At 38.0% G+C, this 21,406-nt stretch overlaps 1 protein-coding gene across 1 annotated transcript in view; it reads left to right on the top strand.

Moving 5' to 3' along the window:
• Nucleotides 1–176: 176 nt before the first annotated feature.
• Nucleotides 177–21,406, top strand: part of AFG2A (AAA ATPase AFG2A) — a 331,993-nt gene continuing 310,763 nt past the window's right edge. The window contains exons 1-9 of the mRNA XM_024745165.1: nt 177–384; nt 6,441–6,562; nt 7,593–7,750; nt 11,237–11,295; nt 11,936–12,580; nt 13,539–13,668; nt 14,161–14,217; nt 15,705–15,828; nt 18,112–18,367. Of these exons, the coding sequence (XP_024600933.1) occupies nt 240–384; nt 6,441–6,562; nt 7,593–7,750; nt 11,237–11,295; nt 11,936–12,580; nt 13,539–13,668; nt 14,161–14,217; nt 15,705–15,828; nt 18,112–18,367 (1,696 nt within the window). The 5' untranslated portion in view covers nt 177–239. The remainder of the gene's footprint in view (nt 385–6,440; nt 6,563–7,592; nt 7,751–11,236; nt 11,296–11,935; nt 12,581–13,538; nt 13,669–14,160; nt 14,218–15,704; nt 15,829–18,111; nt 18,368–21,406) is intronic.

Below are 21,406 nucleotides of genomic sequence, written 5' to 3' on the forward strand. Positions count from 1 at the left end.
CTAAATGAGGGTTCCGTCCACCTAATCCGTCTTCTGTGGGGAAAGTCAGAACGTCTTCCACATCTTCAACGACAGCGGATTCTGAAGACGCTATGTTCTCCCACTCTTGCTGCTCTCCACTCAGGGGATTACGGCGCGGGACGGAGCCTCGCTGGTTTCTGCCCCGGAAGTTTTTCTCTCAGCGAAGCGCGCACGTTGAGCCGGCTTTGCAGCTGCTTCTCTCGGGCTGTCTTCCGATCATGTCGTCCAAGAAGAACAGAAAACGGTTGAACCAAAGCGCCGGGAATGGTTCGCCCTCGGCCTCCGCTGCTTCCTTTTCTGCCGGGGCCACAGCTTCTGCCGTGGCGGCCGGGACACTGGTGGTGATCAACTTCTTAGAAAAGGGTAAAGAGTTCTGAGAGGGAGACCCGAGGCCGAGGGGGCGCCGCCCGAGAGGACGAAAACCTAGCGATTCTGCCTTGAGGTGTAAAGGTTTTTAAAAAGTTGGGTGAGACAGAGGTGTGCGAGAGGCACAGAAGTATGTAAGACACTCGAAGCCGCGCCTGCACTAGAGAAGTTGGGCAGAAATGACTTAGTGGCTAAGTCAAGCTCTTCTGTAAATTGCTTTGAATTTCTAAATTGCGCTTGAAACGGTTTTGCCTTATTTAAGATTAACGGCGTATTTAACTGCGAAGTCGCTTGTCTCTAGCGATAATAGTATACCTGTACTAAAAAACTGAAAGCCCAGTTCAGTACCGCTGTCGGTATGTCCCTCCTAAGAGACGTTAATGTGCCTTTAAAACGGAAAGTTGGCTTATTTCCTACTACACGGGGTTCTGGTATTTAATTAAACAGCTGTTAAGTGCGCACGGGTGCTAGCAGGAGCTTGGGTATTTCATGTATCTCATTTATTCTGCGCAGAGCTTTGGGAGATGGGTACTGTATTATTATGTTCATTTTACAGAGAAAGAAAAGTTAACGCTATTCCCCCCCCCACCCTTCCCCCCAGGTTACACAGGTCCTAACTAAACGGCAGAGGCTTTTTTTGAGTCCAGATGTATTTGATTCTAAAGCCATGGACCTAGATCACAGCAACCTTGACTTGGGAGAACGGATTTAAGTGAAAAGCATTGAGTTGGTAAAGCTTTTAGCAGGCGTGATGTTTTGTAGCTTTGAAAAAGGGATCAGATTAACCTAGTGGCAAGATTTTATTTATGTCTAGTGCAGACCCTAAAGACAATCTTCCAGTTAACATTGTATTTTCAGGCTTTTTGGGGGTCGGAGGACAACTTGTTCTGTTGGGCATATTCAGTCTCTTTTTAAACTGGATCCTTCCCATTGACATTTAAACCTACTGATTTCTCTTTCACTTTTTTTTTTTTTTTTTTTTTTTTTTCTTTTTTTGCGGTGCGTGGGCCTCTCACTGTTGTGGCCTCTCCCGTTGCGGAGCACAGGCTCCAGACGCGCAGGCTCAGCGGCCATGGCTCACGGGCCTAGCCGCTCCGCGGCACGTGGGATCTTCCCGGACCGGGGCACGAACCCGTGTCCGCTGCATCGGCAGGCGGACTCTCAACCACTGCGCCACCAGGGAAGCCCCTTCTCTTTCATCTTTAAACAAAAGCTGCGCACTTTTTATCACCACCCTCCACTGCAAGACTTCTTAAAAGGAGGGGTCCCTGCCTCCTCATCTCTCACTTACTCCATAGCCTATTCCTATTTGACATCCACCTCATTATTCCATGGAAACTGCCTGTACCCTGGTCACTGATGATCTCCACGTTGGTAAATCCAATGGATGGTTTTTCATTACTTACTTTACTTGACCCCTCAGCAGCTTTTGGTATTGTCAGCCATTTCTATCTTCTTGAAACACTTTATTTCTTGACTTACGTGTCATCAAAATCAATGAGTTTTTCTCCTTCCTTTGGTTGGTACTTCATTAGTTCCCTTTGCAGGCTTACCCTCTTCCACCTAATCATCAGATGTAGAAGTTCCTTATTTCTTAGTCCTAAACCCTCTTTTTCTCTCTATAAATCTTCTTTCTTTGGCAAGTTCATCCAATGTCCAGCGTTTCCTTCCCATTTACCCTTATTATTTTCAGATTTGTATTTGTAATTTAGATTGTTCTGAGTCTTGATTTAATTGTCTTCTAGATCAATGCTTCTCAAACTTCATAGGGAAGGTTTAAAAATTTACAACACATCACAGATCAGCACTGTTGTAAAATATGATAAAAGTAAATTATTGGAAAAATAAGTTAAAAAAGAGAAATTTTTATTAGATTCAACAGATGTAAAATTACTCTGTCAAATTGCAATAAAAGCTTCTAAATGCTTATTCTCATTTTTTCTACTTACTTCATCATGAACAGTATCAGATAGTTTGTGGACCACACTTTTTTTTTAATTGAAATATAGTTGACGAACAGTATTAGTTTCAGGTGTAAGTCATAGTGATTCACTTTTAAATACATTAGGAAATGATCACCTTGATAAAGTCTAGTAACCAACCGTCTGTCACCATCCAAAGTTATTTCAGTATTGACTATATTCCTTATGCTGTACATTACTTCTCTGTGACTTACTTACTTTATAACTGGAAGTTTGTACCTCTTAATCACCTTCCCCTGTGTGCCTAGCCCCCTCACCCTCCTCCCATCTAGCAAATATCCCTTTGTTCTTTGTATCTGAGTTTGTTTCTGTTTGTTTTGTTTTTTAGATTCCACATATAAGTGAAATCATCTGATCCTGATCTTTCTCTGACTTATTTCACTTGGCATAATACCCTCTAGATCCATCCGTGTTGTTGCAAATGGGAAGATTTCATTCTTTTTTATGGCTGAGTAATATTTCATTGTAATATATATGTATAAAATTTATTTATGTATTTTGGATATTAACCCCTTATCAGATATATCATTTGCAGATATCTTCTCTCATTCAGTAGGCTGTCTTTTTGTTTCGTTGATGGTTTCCTTCATTGTGCAAAAGCTTTTTAGTTTGATGTAGTCTCATTTACTTTTGCTTTTGGTGCCCTTGCCTCAGGAGACAGATCCAAAAATACTGCTAAGACCAACTTCAAAGAGTTTACTGTATATATTTTTTCTAGGAGTTTTATGGTTTCAGGTCTTATATTTAAAATCTTTAATCCATTTTGAGTTTATTTTGTACATGGTGTAAGAAAGTGATCCAGTTTGATTCTTTTGCATGTAGCTGTCCAGTTTTCCCAACACCATTTATTGAAGAGGCTCTCTTTTGCCCATTATATATTCTTACCTCTTTTGTCATCAATTAATTTCCCCTATAGGTGTGGTTCATTTCTGAGCTCTCTATTCTGTTCCATTGATCTATGTGTCTGTTTTTGTGCCAGTACCATACTGTTCTAATTACTATAACTTTGCAGTATAGTTTGAAATCAGGGAGCATGCTACCTCCATCTTTGTTCTTTCTCAAGATTGCTGTGGCTATTCCAGTTCCATACGGATTTTAGGATCATTAGTTCTAGTTCTGTGGGAAATGCCATTAGTATTTTGATAGGGATTGCATTGAATCTGTAGATTGCTTTAGGTGGTAGTATAGACATTTGAACAATATTGATTCTTCCAATCTGTGAGCACAGTATATCTTTCCATTTATTTGTGTCTTCAGTTTCTTTCATCAGAGTCTTATAGTTTTCTGAGTACAAGTCTTTTACCCCCTTGGTTAAATTTATTAGATGCAGTTGTAAATGGGATTGTTTTCTTAATTTGTGGTCCATACTTTGAATATAGCACTGTGCTATACCTCTTCTTTTGGACTTTTCAAAGATACTTCAGGAATGACTTCCTGAAGTCAGATTTCCTCCAACAAAACAAATGAGCTCTGTTCAGTCTTTCTCATTGTAAAATTCAGAAATCTAAGATTCCTTCATGACACCGCTCTCTTACATCTCACATTATCCAGTCCACCACCACGTCCTGTTTACTAAGTATTTCCCATGTTCCACTTCTGAACTCCCTACCCACTGCTTCAATCTTAATCTCAGACACCATCCTCTCTCACCTGGACTACTACACTAGCTGCTCTCTTCCAATTCCTTTTCCACTCTGCAGACAGAATGATCTTTTAAAATAAAATAAAAATCCTGTCACGACCCTGCTTTTCACCACTAACTGGCCTCCAATTACTGTCAGATTAAAGACAAGGAGCTTGATAAAGCCCACTGCCCTGGGTGGTCTTGACCTTCCTTATGTGGTTCCTTGTTTCCTACCACTCTGCCTGTACTTTTTCCCTCAGATGGACAATGCTGTCTTTTGTCAAGGATGTCTGTACAAGCTCTTCTTTTTGCTGAGAATTGTCTTCCCCCCCACTTCTTCATTTAGTTAATTTTATTCTTCCTTCAGACCTGAATTTAAATATTCTTGGAGAAGCATTCTCTGATTCTTCCAAATTAGATCTGATCCTGCATTATAGCCTCTCTTAGGACTCTTAGTTTTTCTTTCATTGCATTAATCTTAGTTTAGAATTGTACAGTTATTTAGTGATTGTTTAATAACTTTCATTCTATTAAGTTATAAACTCCATGAGGCCAAGGACTGTGTCTGTTTTTGTTCACCTTATTTCCCCAGTGCCTAGTGTAGTATCCTGCCATATAGTGGGCACATGGTAAATATTTGCTGAATGAACAAATGAAGGGTGGGTGGTTGTTTGAAATTACCTTTACTATCTCATTAGTTAATCTGGCACATAGGTGCTCAGTAAGTGTGAAGTTAATTAATAGGAAGTAGATGTAGAGATATATTTTTAAAGTATTGAAGGAGTGAGGACTGGTGAAAATTGTGCGGGGGATAGCTTACATAGATTTGGATACTGTAAGCAGAGAATACAATGGAAATGTATTAGGAAATAAAGCCAACAGATGGGAATTTGAGCATGATCTCCATTGCTGATAGGGAGGAAATGGAGGTAGAGAAGTGTGTGATGTTTCAAATCTTGGTGCAGGATAGGATGGAGGGAAGAGAGGAAGAAAACTTAGAATCTTGTCAGGGACTGAGTACCCCCCTCAAGGTAATTATCAAGAGGGAAGGGTAATTCATTGAGGTTTCCTTTATTAGGAAGAAAGAAGTGGCAGAAACTGAACATTATGAGGTTATCAAACAGGACGCTTTGCTCTTATTGCTGGGTAAACTGTGTAAGAGACCTGGTGCTCATAGGAAAGTTGAATTTCTTTTCAGCCTGTCATATTTTAAAAAATGCTTATTTTATGCTCAGTTCTGTTAATCTTAGCCCTGGGAGATGCTTTGTTTTTCTAGATTTGTTCATCTGATGACAGAGGGAAAATAAATGTGTTGGGAAGTTACTTCGCAGTGGCAGAGAATGATGTAAATCAGACATACCTCATGGTTTTGCTTTTGTTGACTTAGTTCCTTTTTAATTACAAAAGATCTGTTTTTCTGATTATGAAAGAACACTAATACTAGTCAGAGCTCTGTGATTAGGATATATGTGACTCTAAGTTTTATAATAAAGTTTATGTGAGAGGCATCATAAGCGTTACATGGATTTTGTGCTGAAAAGAAAAATATTGTATACTCATCTACTACATTCATTCATTTCATGCATATTTGTTATGCATCTGCTATATTTGATGCACTCCTAGGTGCTGGAGTTACAAAGATGAATATGACCCATTTCCTGTTACAAAGCAGTATATTGTTAAAGGAAAGTCAGATTGTAAAATAAATGAATATTGTGATAACTGCTAGTATCTGGCAACATAGGGTGCTGGTAGCATCAGAGGAGGGACAGCTAACCAAATGTGGAGCTTGAGGGAGTGTGTGGGCAGGGGTGGAGATGTTAGCATATCATTTTCAGAGGTTTTGAAACTGGACTGAATTCTGGGCCCCTTCTTTGGCCAAAAGTTGAAAGCTCTAATGGTCATTTGAGTCGGTGTGTGTTCGCCTAAGGAATAAGACTTGTGTTATTGTTATCCATGTGTTCCTGGGAATAGAAAGGAAGAATGTCTGGTTCCTATCCTGTGGGTGAGAAGTGGAAACATAACTTAATCCTCCAGAGCCAGATGATGTGTCATTTCCCCAGTTCAAGCCTTTGAGTACTAGTAGCCAACTCAACTTAGAATCTGTAATATGAAAAGTTCAGAATGCAAGTATGAAAAGCCCTACTGCAAGTATGTTCAGTTAGTAATGAAATTAGAGATTTTTTTTTTAAATAATGAAAACCAATACCTACCCCATAAAACATCCATTTTTAGTTAGCAGTCATATTGTCAGTGGATCCTTACAAAGGTTTGGTTTTAAGTCTGATTGCTAAAATAAGGAGGGTTGGGACAGTAGGCTTTCCAGGGTTTGTTAAGTGCATTCGTATGGTCATGTGGATAAAGGAGTTTTATTTACTCCAAAAGAAAGCATGCTGTAACTTCAGTTACAAATAGTGCAAAAATAATTTTCTTTTCCTTCTTGGTAGACGACAAAGTTCCTAAAGCATTCCAGAATTCCCTTGTTCAACTTGGACTCAACACCATGAAGTCTGCAAACATATGTATTGGTCGACCAGTGTTGCTTACCAGTTTGGATGGAAAGCAAGAGGTGAGAGTCCTTTTCATTTCCTTACTTTAGAAATAGTTCAGATGTTTTTGATTTTAATTTTCAACACAAGCAGTAATAAATGAAAAGCTATATCTTACAAGACCCTCACATCTATGTAAACTTTTCCTTCCTTTGATACCCTGTGAGTTGTAGGCCCTAAGTGCCATGATGTAGAAAGAAGCCTTTCCTCCAGAGGTAGTGACACACTACCAGCCCTATTTGTCCCAGTCTGTTAGTTGTATTTCTTCACAGAAATGTTATTTTGGGTCATCTGTTTTGTATGTAAATATTTGATTACCCTCCGTTTGTCCTGGCTACCATTCATCATACCTGAGACTCTAAGTCCAGAACCTTTCCTGGGTCATTTTGGCAGCTTAGCTTTCTTCCTCTGACTCTGCCATGTCTTCTGCTGCTGCTTCATCAGTCAGTGTTCTCTCACCCAGTGGGGTCCTTTCGAAATGTTTTGCAGTCTTATATCTGCTGATGGCTTGCCTCCCATTCCTTTCATTGTTCTGGGCTTATACTGTAGAACATCCTTTACTGTGTTTTGTGGAAGAGAAGACTATAAATGTGTGATCTCAGCCTATTATCCGGAGCTAGAAATCTTTGAGTTTCTCCCTTACCATTTAAGTCGGTTGAGAACCAGGTTCCCATGGAGCTCTTGTACTGGGTCACTCGCTGTTTCCTAGATGTAGTTTATGCTCCAGACTGAACTACCTTACAGTTAGCTTGCCTTCAGTATTTTTTCTCATTTTTCTCTTATCACCTGTTAATGCCTGTCTCTTTTCTTAAATCCACCTTTCAGCTCTTCCACCATTTTCACTGTGGTATTATTCCTGATCTTCACAAAAGAGATGTAATATTTATTAAAAAAATAGTTTTTTTGTAACTGATGTCAAATCATAACTCCTTTGGGGTACGGACTGTGTTTTGCAGATCCACGTACTTGACTGTGCTTAGTTTTCTTCCTTATAAATGAATGATATTCTATAAATATTTATTATATTTTTGTTTCCTATGTTCTGGGCAGGTCTATACGGCCTGGCCTGTGGCAGGATTTCCTGGAGGCAAGGTTGGCCTGAGTGAAATGGCACAGAAGAATGTGGGTGTGAGGGTTGGTGATGCCATCCACGTCCAGCCTGTTTTGGGTGCTGTGCTGCAGGCTGAGGAAATGGACGTGGCACTCAGGTTTGGCTCTTTTCTTTGGTGACTGTCTGGATCAGTGCTGCCCAAATGAGTCACAAATGTGAACCACACATGTAATTTTTCATTTTCTAGTAGCCACATTTAAAAAGTGAAGAGAAAGAGAAAGTAATTGTAATGGTATGTTTTATTTAACCAGTATATGTAAAGTCTTATTTGAATTTATAATAACTACAAAAAACGATTAACAAGATTTTTCATTCTGTTTTTCAAACTGAGTCTTCAAAATCCAGTGTGTTATGTTACACTTGTAGCATATCTCAATTTAGGCTAGCCACATTTTTAGCACTTGATAGCCACATGTGGTGAGTGGCTAGTGGCCTACTGTGTCAGACAGCACAAGCTAGATGGGTGCTATGTGATTTATGGACTATGGACTCTGATGTCCCGTGACTAGAATATGCCCTGACATTTCAGGTGAGAGGAATTGTTGTTGATGGATATTTAACAGTTTTTTTTTTGTCTTGGTTTGCTTCTTGTCTTTTTTACAGTTGTAAAGACAGGAATAGATTACTGTGATTTGGCAAGAAACAAGTTTTAATTAAGACTGCTCAAGTGAAGTGTACCTGATTCTGTATTTTAACTCATTGATTATACGGTCAAATAAAACAATTATATCTATCCAATTTTTAAATAGTCCCCCACCAAAGATGGCAAATATGGTTAAAGTATATCACCCATCCTCTTGAATGTTCTGTATCTAATAGGATTTTTACTCAGTTTGCATATACAAGTCTTATCAAAATTTGTTTTAAAAAAAAAAATCTTGGGCTTCCCTGGTGGCGCAGTGGTTGAGAGTCCGCCTGCCAATGCAGGGGACACGGGTTTGTGACCCGGTCCGGGAAGATCCCACATGCCGCGGAGCGGCTAGGCCCGTGAGCCATGGCCGCTGAGCCTGCGCGTCCGGAGCCTGTGCTCCGCAACGGGAGAGGCCACAACTGTGAGAGGCCCGCGTACCACAAAAAATAAAAAATCTTTTAATACTTTAATATCATGTTTGTAAAAACTTGGGGAATTTTATATGCCAGAATCACAAAACATTTTTCAGTCATTAGCTTGATTCTGAAAAGTTTTCTTCACTATTCTACTTTTGTAGATTCCAAGCTTAAGCTTTGGTGTATTTTTTCTTTTAAAAACAGGAAAATGTCTTCAGTGCATTGAATAACAGTTTAACGAGCAACAAAATAAAAAGCCAGAAAGGAAAAGAGAACATATGTTGAGCGTCAGCTGTGTACTAGCACACACACCCACACTTTCCTCTTTTTCTTCTCTCATTTAGTCCTCTAAACATCCAGCAAGGTATCCATATTTATCCCTCTTTACAGATGAGGATATGGGCTCAATGAGAAGTAACTTGCCCATTATTTTATGGTAATTTTTTAGTTAATTCAGGTTCAACAGGATTAATCTTCATACTGTTTTAAAACAGTGCTTTAGGTAGCAGTAATCAGTTGACTGGGTTTTTGATGATTACTAACGAGTGTGACCTCTTGAGGGTGCAGCAGTCTTAGGTGATAATGATTACCTACTATAGAGGGACTGTATATGTTTTAAATGGAAACTTGGTTTTTTATTTTAAAGAACCTTATGTTTTAAACATGGCAGAAGAACTTAGACAAGAAACTTAATTTCCAATAAGAAGAATCAGTTATTTTAGTCTGCTGTTTAAATCCTTCAGTTGTATCTGAAAAAGTTTATTATCAATACTAATGTTAGAGCTCCTTCTAGTGGAAATGATTTTATCTGTGCTTTTTTAAAAGCAAAACTGATTGTTTTACATATTTGTACATATTTGCAAATATCTTCTCTTCAAAGTTTAATAAATAAAAGCAATTTAAGTAGTTTCAGAGTTCTTTAAACAAGTAAATTTAAGTATTTAAGGAAATATGTACAATCTTCTCTTTAGTTTATACACGCATTTGATTCATGAAATTTTCTCCTTGTTTTTCTCTCTCTCTTTTATATGAATACACAATTGGTTCTCATTATTGGTGATAGTTGTGTTCCATGACGTTGCCACAAGTACTGAATTAGCGAATACTGAACTGTTGCTCCTAGGGAGGGTGTGTGTGTGTGTGTGTGTGTGTGTGTATTTATTTAACACATATAAATATGTGAAAATATATATCTTATGTAGATTATAATCTTAAGTCCTTGAAACAGCTCATTCTGGTAGATTCTATTTTCTTTATTTTTCAAATGAGGAGAAGTGGCTCAGAAATATTAAGTGACTTGCCTGAGGCCACCCCATTAACAGATGCCAGAGTTAGGATGCAAACCCCCTCTGTGTGGTGCCAGAGCTGGAACTTTTCACGCCATACTGCACTGCTCCCTACCCTGCCCAGCTTCCATCCTCTGGTCACCTCTGAATGAGAGTTGAAACAATAGGCCTTTTTCAGCCTCAGCTGGGAAAGTATTGGGTTACAGTTTTTGCCTGCTCTGTGCTCATCCACAAATGACTGGCAGAGCTCTGCTAGTATTGATTTTGGGGTTATAAGCACATTTTAGCAAGTAGGTGAATTTGCATACGGAATTTTCAAATAATGTAGTTTGGCTGTATTGATTTTGTTACTGATAAGGTGGTTGGGAGCAAGGCTTAGATTTGGACCAGATGCTCCTGCTAATACACCTTTTCCTGAGCTAAACCATTCTCCCTCTGTGATCTCTGGCAGAGCTCGCAACTGTAGGCTTCCTCTGCTGATATGGGCCGCTTACACACAGAGGAGGAGGGAAAATGCACATATTCTGAGAACTCTCTAAGAACGTGTTTCTTTACACGTGTAATGATTTTTAGGCATGTTTCCTGTACTCAAACAAGCAATTTTCCTGGAAGACACAGTTTTTGGTCAGAAGACGCTTTTCCATTTTTTCTTAGGCATACCCTTTCTCTAGCATAAACTTGCACTGTACCATGACTCCGCTTTTTTTCTACCTCTTCAGATAACGTACTCTATAGGATTTAAATTTCCTTAAAGATAATGTATAAATTATACGAAGAGAATAAAGTAAGCTATTAATAAAAGCCTTTCTCCAAGCTGGGCAAGTTCAGAAAGGAAATGATTAATTGAGGCCAGTGTTTTTCCAATGTTTCTGACTATAACACACAATAAAAAACACATACTTTTCATTGTGATTAATTGCTCCTATACATCCGCAGATGTAGTACATAAATGTACACACGTGTGTACATGTATATACCCGAGTATATAGGGGTGGGTGTGTGTGGTATGTAAGATAGTAAAGAAAACTGATTTAGGTCACTGGGACACCAAATTGCAAATGGTGTTTTCATGGCTATAAGAAATATCTAAAAAGTGTAAATCATTCCAAAATTGTATAAATCATTTCCAGATTGTAAACTAACGATTCTTTTGATTAGGTCTACATCACAACTGTGTACATGTCATTTTATATTACATTTTTGTTTCTGGTGTACTCAATGCTGATTTTTATTTCTCCCACCCTTCACAGTGACAAAAATGCAGATATTAATGAAGAACAACTGACTGCTTGTCTTCTGAGAAAACTAGGTGAGATGTCTCTTCCATACGTTTTCTAAATGTTAAAAAGCAAGGCAGCAGCAAATAAACTGATGTGTCTTTGAGGTCTTATGTACATAATGCTGTTCTTTAAAATAGTGTAGAGAATATTCTCAATGAATGAACGTCCTTTTAAGATAGGGATGTAGTATCTGCCGCCGCCCTCCACCCCCAACTGCCAAGTAATTGATTGGTAGTTGAGCAGTGGAGAGAATTTTTGACTTAACTGTGAGCAAAGTCAGTGGTAGAACTAAGACTTTTAACCCTTGAACTCTGTTCTTTCTGGTCAGGTATGTTATCTTGGAGTGTTGGTGTAGATGTGCCATTTTAGCTTGGTTTGTTACTGAACGTGGAATGCCTGGCTCTATGGGGTTATAGCTGTAGAATCCTAAATGTACTGAGTGTAGAGAATTTCGGAGAATTAGCTTGACCTTCTGTCTCCAGATAGTGCCCTATCATAGGGGAATATTAGGTCCTCTGTTTTTCATAACGGTTGTTTTATTAATACTTCCATCTTTGATTTAGTCTTTTCAGTCAGATAGTTTTGTTAATAGATGAAATAAATTGCTATTTAAACTTTAAATGGGTGAAAAATTGTGCTAATGTATATATTTAATAAATTGTTTTCCAGATGGCAAGATTGTTTTACCAGGCAACTTTCTGTATTGTACATTCTATGGACGACCATGCAAGTTGCAAGTGTTGCGAGTGAAAGGACCAGATGGCACGCTGTTGAGAAGGGCTCAGAATGACTCTGACACTATTGCCCGGGGAATGGCCTCCAAGCCATCCAGTGTGGAAACTAGTACCCTGGATATATCCTTACAGCTAAGCCAGTTAGGTCTGGAAGTGCCCCAAAACCCAACATCAAGCAGTACTCCTTACAAACCAGGAGATGGCAGAATGATAAATAAAGCTGGTGGCGTTTCGTCAGGTGTTACACAGAGTCCTGGGAATGGCAGTGGACTTGGACTAGAGGCAGTCACAGGTCTTAAACGTCGTTCTCAGTCTGCCAGAGAAGGAAATGAGCAACCTGTCAATGAAGAGAGATTGCTAAAGTCACCCAGCGTGGGAGCACAGTGCAACACCGATACCTTTTATTTTATTTCTTCGACAACAAGAGTCAATTTTACAAAGATTCGTACAAATTCAAACGATCAAGACAACCAATTAAAAGTAACTTATGACATGATTGGTGGCTTAAATAGTCAGCTGAAAGAAATTAGAGAAATAATTGAATTACCTCTCAAACAGCCTGAGCTTTTCAAGAGTTATGGTATGATTTCTTCAGTGTACTACACCCAGAAATGTTAAATTCATACTAAAAGCAGTTGGCTCATTTCACTTATCTAATAATTGTTCACCCTCTTTTCCTGTTTTTCTTTCCTGAGTGGGAGGTGTGGTAGGAGATGCCAGTTAAGTTGGCCTTTTTCTATGCTTGGTCTCTTCAGGTTGTAATGTGAGTTAGTTGTAGCCTTGTCTCTCTTAACTGCACACTTCCACAGTTGTTTGTATTGGATCTAGAGTAAGTATCTTGTCATGCTAGATTAGCCGTAATGACTAAAAAAAATAAATCAAACATTTAAATAGTTTGGATAAAACTTCTTTGTTAGGAAATGTAGCTGGGTGCAGATCTCTTTGCGTTGAAACAAGTAGTTAAGGGAGTGACTTGGCTTTTAGAAAACTCAGGGCTTCTTCTGCATTGTTAACTGCCCAGATCCTCTGCATATATTTGGTGCATACCGTGTCTTTCTCTGCTTTTTGCTTTTTCTTTTTTCATGAATATCTATATCTATCTATCTATATATAAAATGAATACTTGGATTCACATATAAAAGGAACCCTGGTAAGGCTTATATTCTCTGAGATGGCTAGTTGGATAAAAATTGGGGTTGGGGGCTTATTTTGCATGCCCTTCCTGTTGTTTGGGCTTTGTTTTTTGATCATTGAACTGTGCTGTGTGGGATGGGGCATGTCAATAGTGTGGGTGTTAAACCAGTTTTTTTACTAACCAGCCTGGCCTGGTTGGGTCTACAGAGAGAGAAAAAGTCATTGTTTGAGATCACCGTTTGGGCTAGTTAGTACATTTTTCTATGGGGAAAGGGAAGTTCTGACTCTTACTTTAGTTTTTGTGCAAGGTAAATTTATTTTATAACTCGTGTTTGAAGTCATATGACAACACTTACAAGCAACCTAGTAATGCTGCATCCAGTGTTCTCTGCTTTTTCTTCTAGGAATTCCTCCCCCTAGAGGAGTGTTGCTCTATGGCCCTCCAGGTACTGGAAAGACAATGATTGCCAGGGCTGTTGCTAATGAAGTTGGTGCCTATGTTTCTGTAATTAATGGCCCTGAAATTATTAGCAAGTAAGTGCATAATTTAATAGACTAAACAATATTATTAGATATACATCTTAAATGTGGTTTTTAAAAAATGACTCAATAGTGTTCTGTCTGGATATTTCACACATTGAAATTTTTTTTTGTGTGTATGTGGTACGCGGGCCTCTCACTGTTGTGGCCTCTCTGGTCGCGGAGCACAGGCTCCGGACACGCAGGCTCAGTGGCCATGGCTCACGGGCCTAGCCGCTCCGCGGCATGTGGGATCTTCCCGGAATGGGGCATGAACCTGTGTCCCCTGCATCGGCAGGCGGACTCTCAACCACTGCGCCACCAGGGAAGCCCACACATTGAAATATTTTTAATTTGCTTTTTTTAATGTGTATAAACATTAAGTTTGGAAAATAATTTTTGAAAGTAGTATTAAGGATTGTGGAAATATTTGAAAAGTCAGGTGAGCTTTTATAGAGCTTTAAAAATGATAAGAGTTGGTCTTTAAATGTATTTTATTTGTTACAGATTCTATGGGGAGACTGAAGCAAGGTTACGTCAGATATTTGCTGAAGCCACTCTGCGGTATTCTTTATTTTTGGATGTTTGGAATTAGTAGTCAAGGGTGTATTAATGAAAGTAGAGATAGTAGTACTTTATACGAAGCATGAAAGAATAGAACAAAAATAATAGTGATGGCACTGGAAGTAGATTGTAAGTTTAATGAGGTTCTATCTAATCTAATTCTATCTAGTATTGTTTTGGAAATGTGAGAAATAAGTTATTAAATTACATAATGTAGCAAAAGGTACAAACTTCCCGTTATAAAATAAATCATGGGGATGTTATCTACAGCGTGGTGACTGCAGTTACTAGTACTGTATTGCACATGTGAAAGTTGCAAAGGGAGTAGATTTAAACAGTTCTCATTATAAGAAAAAAAATGTTATGACTGCACGGAGACAACGTGGATTAGACTTACTGTGGTAATCATTTCATGATACGTATATACAAATGTTGAATCGTTATGTTGTGTAACTGAAAGTAATGTTATATGTCAATATCTCAATTTTAAAAATTACATAAGGTAAAAGAATTAAGACAGTGCTGTCTGATAAGTCATGTGAATTTGCTTGAGCATATAAATTTATGATTTTCTTTCTTTTGGGTACATCTGATCTCGATAGACTATTATAGTTGCCCTTTAGGCTTAAAACTTTATTACAGTTTGCTTCAAAGTGACAAATCTTTTGCTTTAGAAATGATTCTTACTAATCATTTCTTAGTTTAGGCTACCATTGTTACATTGCAAGGAGTATTAATGAGTGGCCTGTAACTTGGTCTAATGTAGTTTTATTCATAATATGGCTATGTCTCTTTCATTGTTTTGGTATGTAACCTACCATAATTACTGCCCTCTTATCAAAACTTCCATTTTTAAAGTGTTTTCCTCCAGTAGATAAAATAAGTAGTCTTTACTCCAAATACTGAAGATTTGAGAATCAGTGGTACACCTTATTGTTTAGAATGTTTTTATTGTCCTATTAATTTGTTCCTGGAAGTTGAGACTTCCTCTTATGAGAGAATTCACATCTTTGTATGGGAGAATTGGTCATCTTGAAAGTTGTTTTTTTAGTAGATTTTTTAAAAAGAGCATTTCTACTTTCTATCTCTTGGAACTTTAAACCATCTCCAAGGAATAGCATCACTGGTCTCAGCTTCTGAAGTGATCCAGGCATAGCAATTTAGTGGGCATTAGTGGGCAAGTTCTGTCTGGGCATAGACTGTCATCTCATGAGCAATACATGTTCTCAGTACTCTACTTTTTATTGAGGGCAGATCTACTAGAATGTGGTATTGGTGAGTTAATAATTTAGGCTAGAATTAATCTAAGATTTTTCAGCTTAACATCCTATTGCTTTTGTCTTTAATATTATTAATTAAATCCTAAATTTGATGCATTGCATTTCAGTCAAAAAATTAAAACAATTTCAATTTTTTAACTGCAGTGCAACATATCATTTAAAAATTAAATATATATTAGAGAATTCATTTTACTTGTTTATTTTTAGGCACCCATCAATTATTTTTATTGATGAGCTGGATGCACTCTGCCCTAAAAGAGAAGGGGCTCAGAATGAAGTGGAAAAAAGAGTTGTAGCTTCACTCTTAACACTGATGGATGGTATTGGTTCAGTAAGTACAGCACCAGTATTGATTTCTGTAGGAGGGACTATTTTCTTAATAATATACATGTAGTGGCAAAAACTGTCAAATATGTCTGAGTTTTTTGGATACTCTAGGGTAAGGAAGAAATATTAGCTGTGAAAACTAGAGGAAAGACCCATAAAATAATTTTCTTCATGATTTCTTAGTAACAGCTAGGACAGTATAACCTGGCATATTTTTCTAGCATATAAAATTATATACAATGATAGATTTATAATAAATGGTATTAACCTAAAAACCTGAAGCCCAAGTCAGTAAGGAAAATTTAGCAATTAAATTTAAGGGGAATTTACTAAGAAATTTCATGAGTAAGTCTTATTACTCTTGTAAAAATTGATTCTTTGGGGGCTCTAAGTTGGGCAAGTGAAAGGACAGAAAGTGAGAATAATGGGAAATGTGTTTGTACAACATTTAAAAAGAATTTACTCATGTTACCAGATTCTTTGATAGTGCATACAGTCTTATATTAATAAAAACTATGTGCTGATCATGAAAGGGAGATCCATAGGACTAATAGGGAAGAGGAATGAAGAAAAATTCTTTCAGACTCCTGTTGGGCATTTATCAGAAGAATACACTTTTTATACAAGATTGTAAATAACTCATATTTTTAGAATCATAATATGTCAGAACCAGAAGAAATTATAGAAATCATGGAGTCCCCAGTCTTTTGCACATTGAAAAACTGTGCAATTCAAACTTTTTGGTTTTACTGACTATTGGTAGAAACTGAACACGTGAAAATAACGGGAATGTTTGGTGTTGTCTCTATTATTTGCTAACCTGTGTTACAATTTTAAGAGTAACATAAGAGAAGGATTGTAACCTGCGGGAGGCTGGATGACCATCTGGTTCTCAGTCTTAGGGCACTACCTAGGTGTGATCATGATGTCCCAGGTTCGGTTCTGAACTTACAGAGCTGGAGGATTCAGTGTTGTTAGTATGTTGGAGATAGTGGAGCTCTGAGGATAGATCCATAATAACAACACTCACAAGAGACTGATACATAAACTGGGACACCAGTTCGTCCATTTATGATAAGAAGTATAATTATTATCAACTATACTTCAATGAAGAGTTTTGAAAAAGAAAAGTATAATTATTAAGCTGACCAAATACTTTGTTTATGAACGGCTCTCTTTTCATCCTGAAGAAAAATATATGTGGAGAGCTGTATTATAATTCGAATGGATTTTGGTGAGTAGGAAATCAGGAGGCTCTGTGTTGGAGCATCTTAATTACTATGTCATTGCTACCTCTTTCTCTGCCACTGGGATAGACCTGCTGTGAACTGATGTTCTTGCCTTTGGGCAGGACTGGGAGCATGTGACACTGCTGTTTTAGCCTGAAAATATTTAAGGACCTGTATTTTTGTCTTCTAAACTCATAATTCATAGGTTCACTGTAATCCGTGCACTTCCTGTTGGCACATCCAGTATAGTTGATTAGGTTTGAGTTTTCTTACTTCAAATCACATTCCAATTAAGCTTGTCTCTGTGAGATTACACTTGGGTCATCTGAGTAGAATGTTGGATAATTTCTACAGGTGGCTCATTGTGAACATAGTTCTTTATAATTTGTTGTTCCAGATTTTATTCTCAGAGTAAAAATCCATATGTATTCAAGGGTATCTGATACTTGGGTGTTGGTTATATTTTGTGTATTTTCAGGAATTTGAATATTTATCAAAACAAAATAGAAACAGTGTGAATGTGAGGAAGATTTCTTAGACAACTGCGTAATAGAGCCTTGTTCTGTTTGAAACACGTGTAGGTCATAATCTTTGCTTTCAAGCAGGGAAAAGGACAACTTAAAACAATTAAACAAATTAAAACTATGGTATAGGGTATATATGTTGTTATTTATGAGAATTGTGTAGTTAAGATGCTAGAAGTGGGAGAGACATCACTTAGAGTAGATAGTTAAGTATTGGAAAACTTTCTAGGTAAGGGAGCATTTAGACTGAGCTTTGGGAAATATGGGATGAATGACAAAATTTGAGAAATAAGGGATAGGACTTAGCCTAGTTAGATCTATCCTTGTCTATACAGTGAGTGCGTATTTTTTTACTTTTAGAAGAATATGTTTTATATATATATATTTTTTTTTTTTTTTTTTTTTTTTTTTTTTGGGGACCAGGATCCTCTCGGACCGGGGCACGAACCCCTGTCCCCTGCATCGGCAGGCGGACTCTCAACCACTGCGCCACCAGGGAAGTCCCTGTAATATATTTTAATTTTGTTTTGTTAGGAGGGAAGTGAAGGACAGGTGTTGGTTCTTGGGGCCACAAATCGTCCCCATGCTTTGGATGCTGCACTCCGAAGACCTGGACGGTTTGATAAAGAAATTGAGATTGGAGTTCCGAATGCACAAGACCGGCTAGATATCCTCCAGAAACTGCTTCGAAGGGTGCCCCATTTGCTTACTGAAGCTGAACTGCTACAGCTGGCAAATAATGCTCATGGATACGTTGGAGCAGACTTGAAAGCCTTGTGTAATGAAGCAGGTGAGAGTGATTTGCTGTAGTGACTCTGTACTGATGGATTTAATAACTGGTTTATTCACAAACTGATAATTTATATCTCACTTATTTCCTAATGGAAATAGCTAAATTTTTTTCTAATCATAAAATATGTATGTTTTATGAAAAAAATCTGGATAATTCAGAAAACTATAAAAATGAAATAAGAATCACTCTTAATCCCTCTTCCTAAAAATAAAAATATACACATAAAAATATACACTTAAAAAAAGGATGTACTTGGCATATACAAGCAGTAAATAAATATTAACTGCTGTTAATATGACTTAATAATTTCAGATTTTCAGGTATTTAACTGATCTTCTGTTTCCCCTAATCTAGCAATGAATCAGATTTTGAGAAGGTAATTTTTAAAAAGATTAGTCTTAAAATTAAAGTGTCCAGTAGGGAAAATATGTAGTTTTGTGTATACTGTCTTAAATACTAGTATATGTTGTGTTATGCAGTCGTGTTCTCTAACTTTATATAGCAGAATAAAGCTTAAGAACAGTGTGCTAGAATTTTTGCAAGAGATTTTTCTAAAGAGGCAGGGGTGTATAGTAGAAAATGGATTTTGAGTAGAAAATACCTTTAAAATCAATCTTGTGGTCTTGGGCAAGTTCTTTGCCTTATCTGAGCCTTAGTTTTTCCCATTTGTAAATTCGGGGGGTTGTGGTAGATGATACTTAAGTGCCTTTGTACATATGACATTCCTTGGATATAAGGGAGAAGAAGAAATAAATGGAAAAAAAGAAGGGAAGAAAGGAAGGGGGGCAGGGAAGAAGGATAGGAAGGATAGGATGAACTAGAACATAACAAGGAAGTACCCAAGTTAGGCACTAAACCTGGCCTGGCCTCATTAGCTACTTTCATACACCTGGCTTTTCCACTCTTCATTGTCTTCACTTTTGTGTCTGAATGATTTAAACTTAGGTGGTTAGTCAGGGCTTTCTCCCACAGTGTTCTTAGAAATAATGCTACAAAGCAGACTAATGCTGATTGTGAAGTTAACTGCATTTTCTCATTGAAACAGTCTGACTAAGGACTTGATTAACTTATACATTTGGTTAATAGTGTGACTCAGAAGGAAAGATAAAACAACTCAAACTCTATAATTAAAAATAGTCGAATTTTGCTCCAAATGCTGTAGAATGGGCATATCTCACTTATTGAATATACAAGGGCACTCCTAATGTGTGCATTGAGCATAGGAAGAAAAAACTCAGCTATACAGTAAATTTGAACTACGTATTCTCCTAGTTCTAGGTAAAAAGAATTGAAAATTTAATGTTGCCTTCTAACTAAATTCAAATGTAGAGGAGTTATTAGGGGAAAAGTTGGATGGCTCTTAGTCTTTTAAAATGACTGCCTAGGGAAGTTTGAACTGCTGTGCCCCCCCCCTTTTTTTTTTTAACATAGTAAGTGTCCTTGGACAAGTAGAAGCAGTCACAATTATTACACTGACCTTAGAATTACACAAAGTTAGAATCATATTTTTTACAAAAAGAGTCATGGTAAAATTTTAATATTTAGAAGCAGTATGCTCAGTACGTATTTGAGAAGTGTATGTGAAAACTGGGAGACGTAATGAGGTGTAATTACCACTCCACTCCTCTTGGTAGAGTAATAAAAATATTTATTCACTTCAGAGTTGAGTTTAGTTTTGTCTTTAAACCTCCGTTGAGCTTCATCTCCTCCTATCCTTTCTTGCCTTTAGAAATCCCTGCTCTGTGCTAAGGAAACAACTCCAAGTGGTTATTGCTACCTTTATAGGTAGCAGTAGACAAGGTAGTGTTCTGTGGTGCCTTAAATAACTGCTGCTATTTTTTTGAACATTTCCAGTCAATTTTTGGCTTCCCACTGACAAGATTTCTCAGCTATGGTTCTGACTGTGGACTTTAAATACATCTTGCTTAAAACCAGTGCTTTTTAGGAGGCATTTTCATTGTTCACCAGTTGTGCTGTGTGTAAGTGGACAGCTTGAGAATTCCCACTGGCTTATCTAGGAAATAAGGCACCTTGACCTCCAAATTTGTGAGGAAAGAGAGACTCCAGCTCCAAGAGATGTATTCCTGAGTACACAAGTTAATTCTGTCTCTTATTTATTCTTTTCTGCAGAATTCAGATTCATTTCACATGTTCTCAATTCCAGACAGATCACTTGGAGTTGAGGTTCTCAGCCTTTATTGTGCATCAGAATCACCTGGAGAACTTAGTAAACTATAGGTGGCTGGCTGTGCCCTATTCCCAGAGTTTGGTTCAGTAGGTCTGGGCTGGTACCTGTGAATTCCTAATATGTTCCCAGCTGATGCTGATGCTGCTGGGACCACACTTTGAGAGCCACTGACATAGGTCACTGGTTCTTTTTTTTTTTTTAAAGGTAGGAACCCCTGTTTTTGTTTTTTAATTTTTTAAATATTTATTTTATTTATTTTTGGCTGTGTTGGGTCTTAGTTGAATCACACAGGATCTTCCTTGTGGCGCACGGGCTCCAGAGCACCTGGGCTCTCTAGTTGAGGCATGCTGGCTCAGTAGTTGAGGCACCTGGGTTTAGGTGCCCTGCTCATGTGGGATCTTAGTTCCCTGACCAGGGTTCAAACCTGTGTCCCCTGCAACAGAAGGCGGATTCTTAACCACTGGACCACTAGGGAATTCCCAGGTCATTGGTTCTTAAAACCTCATTATGCCTCAGGTTCACCTGGGAAGCCATGCACACTCCCATGCAGGTGTGCGCGCACCCACACCCACACCCACACACACACACACACACACACACACACACACTCTCTCTCTCTCTCTCTCTCTCTCTCTCTCTCTCTCTCTCTCTGTCTCTCTGTCTCTCTCTCACATACACACACACACACACACTCACTCACTTTCCATACTTAATTGAATAAAGAAGGTGGGGAACTGGAATCAGTATTTATGTTTTCCAAGTGATTTGAAGTAGCCAGTCTTGTACTTCCCTGTCAACAGGAAATGTATCATTAATTTAGGCCAGTGGTTCTCCTGTGTTAAACCTGT

Source organism: Neophocaena asiaeorientalis, unplaced genomic scaffold (assembly GCF_003031525.2).
Source record: "Neophocaena asiaeorientalis asiaeorientalis breed wild unplaced genomic scaffold, Neophocaena_asiaeorientalis_V1.1 scaffold65, whole genome shotgun sequence".
Lineage (NCBI taxonomy): Eukaryota > Metazoa > Chordata > Mammalia > Artiodactyla > Phocoenidae > Neophocaena > Neophocaena asiaeorientalis.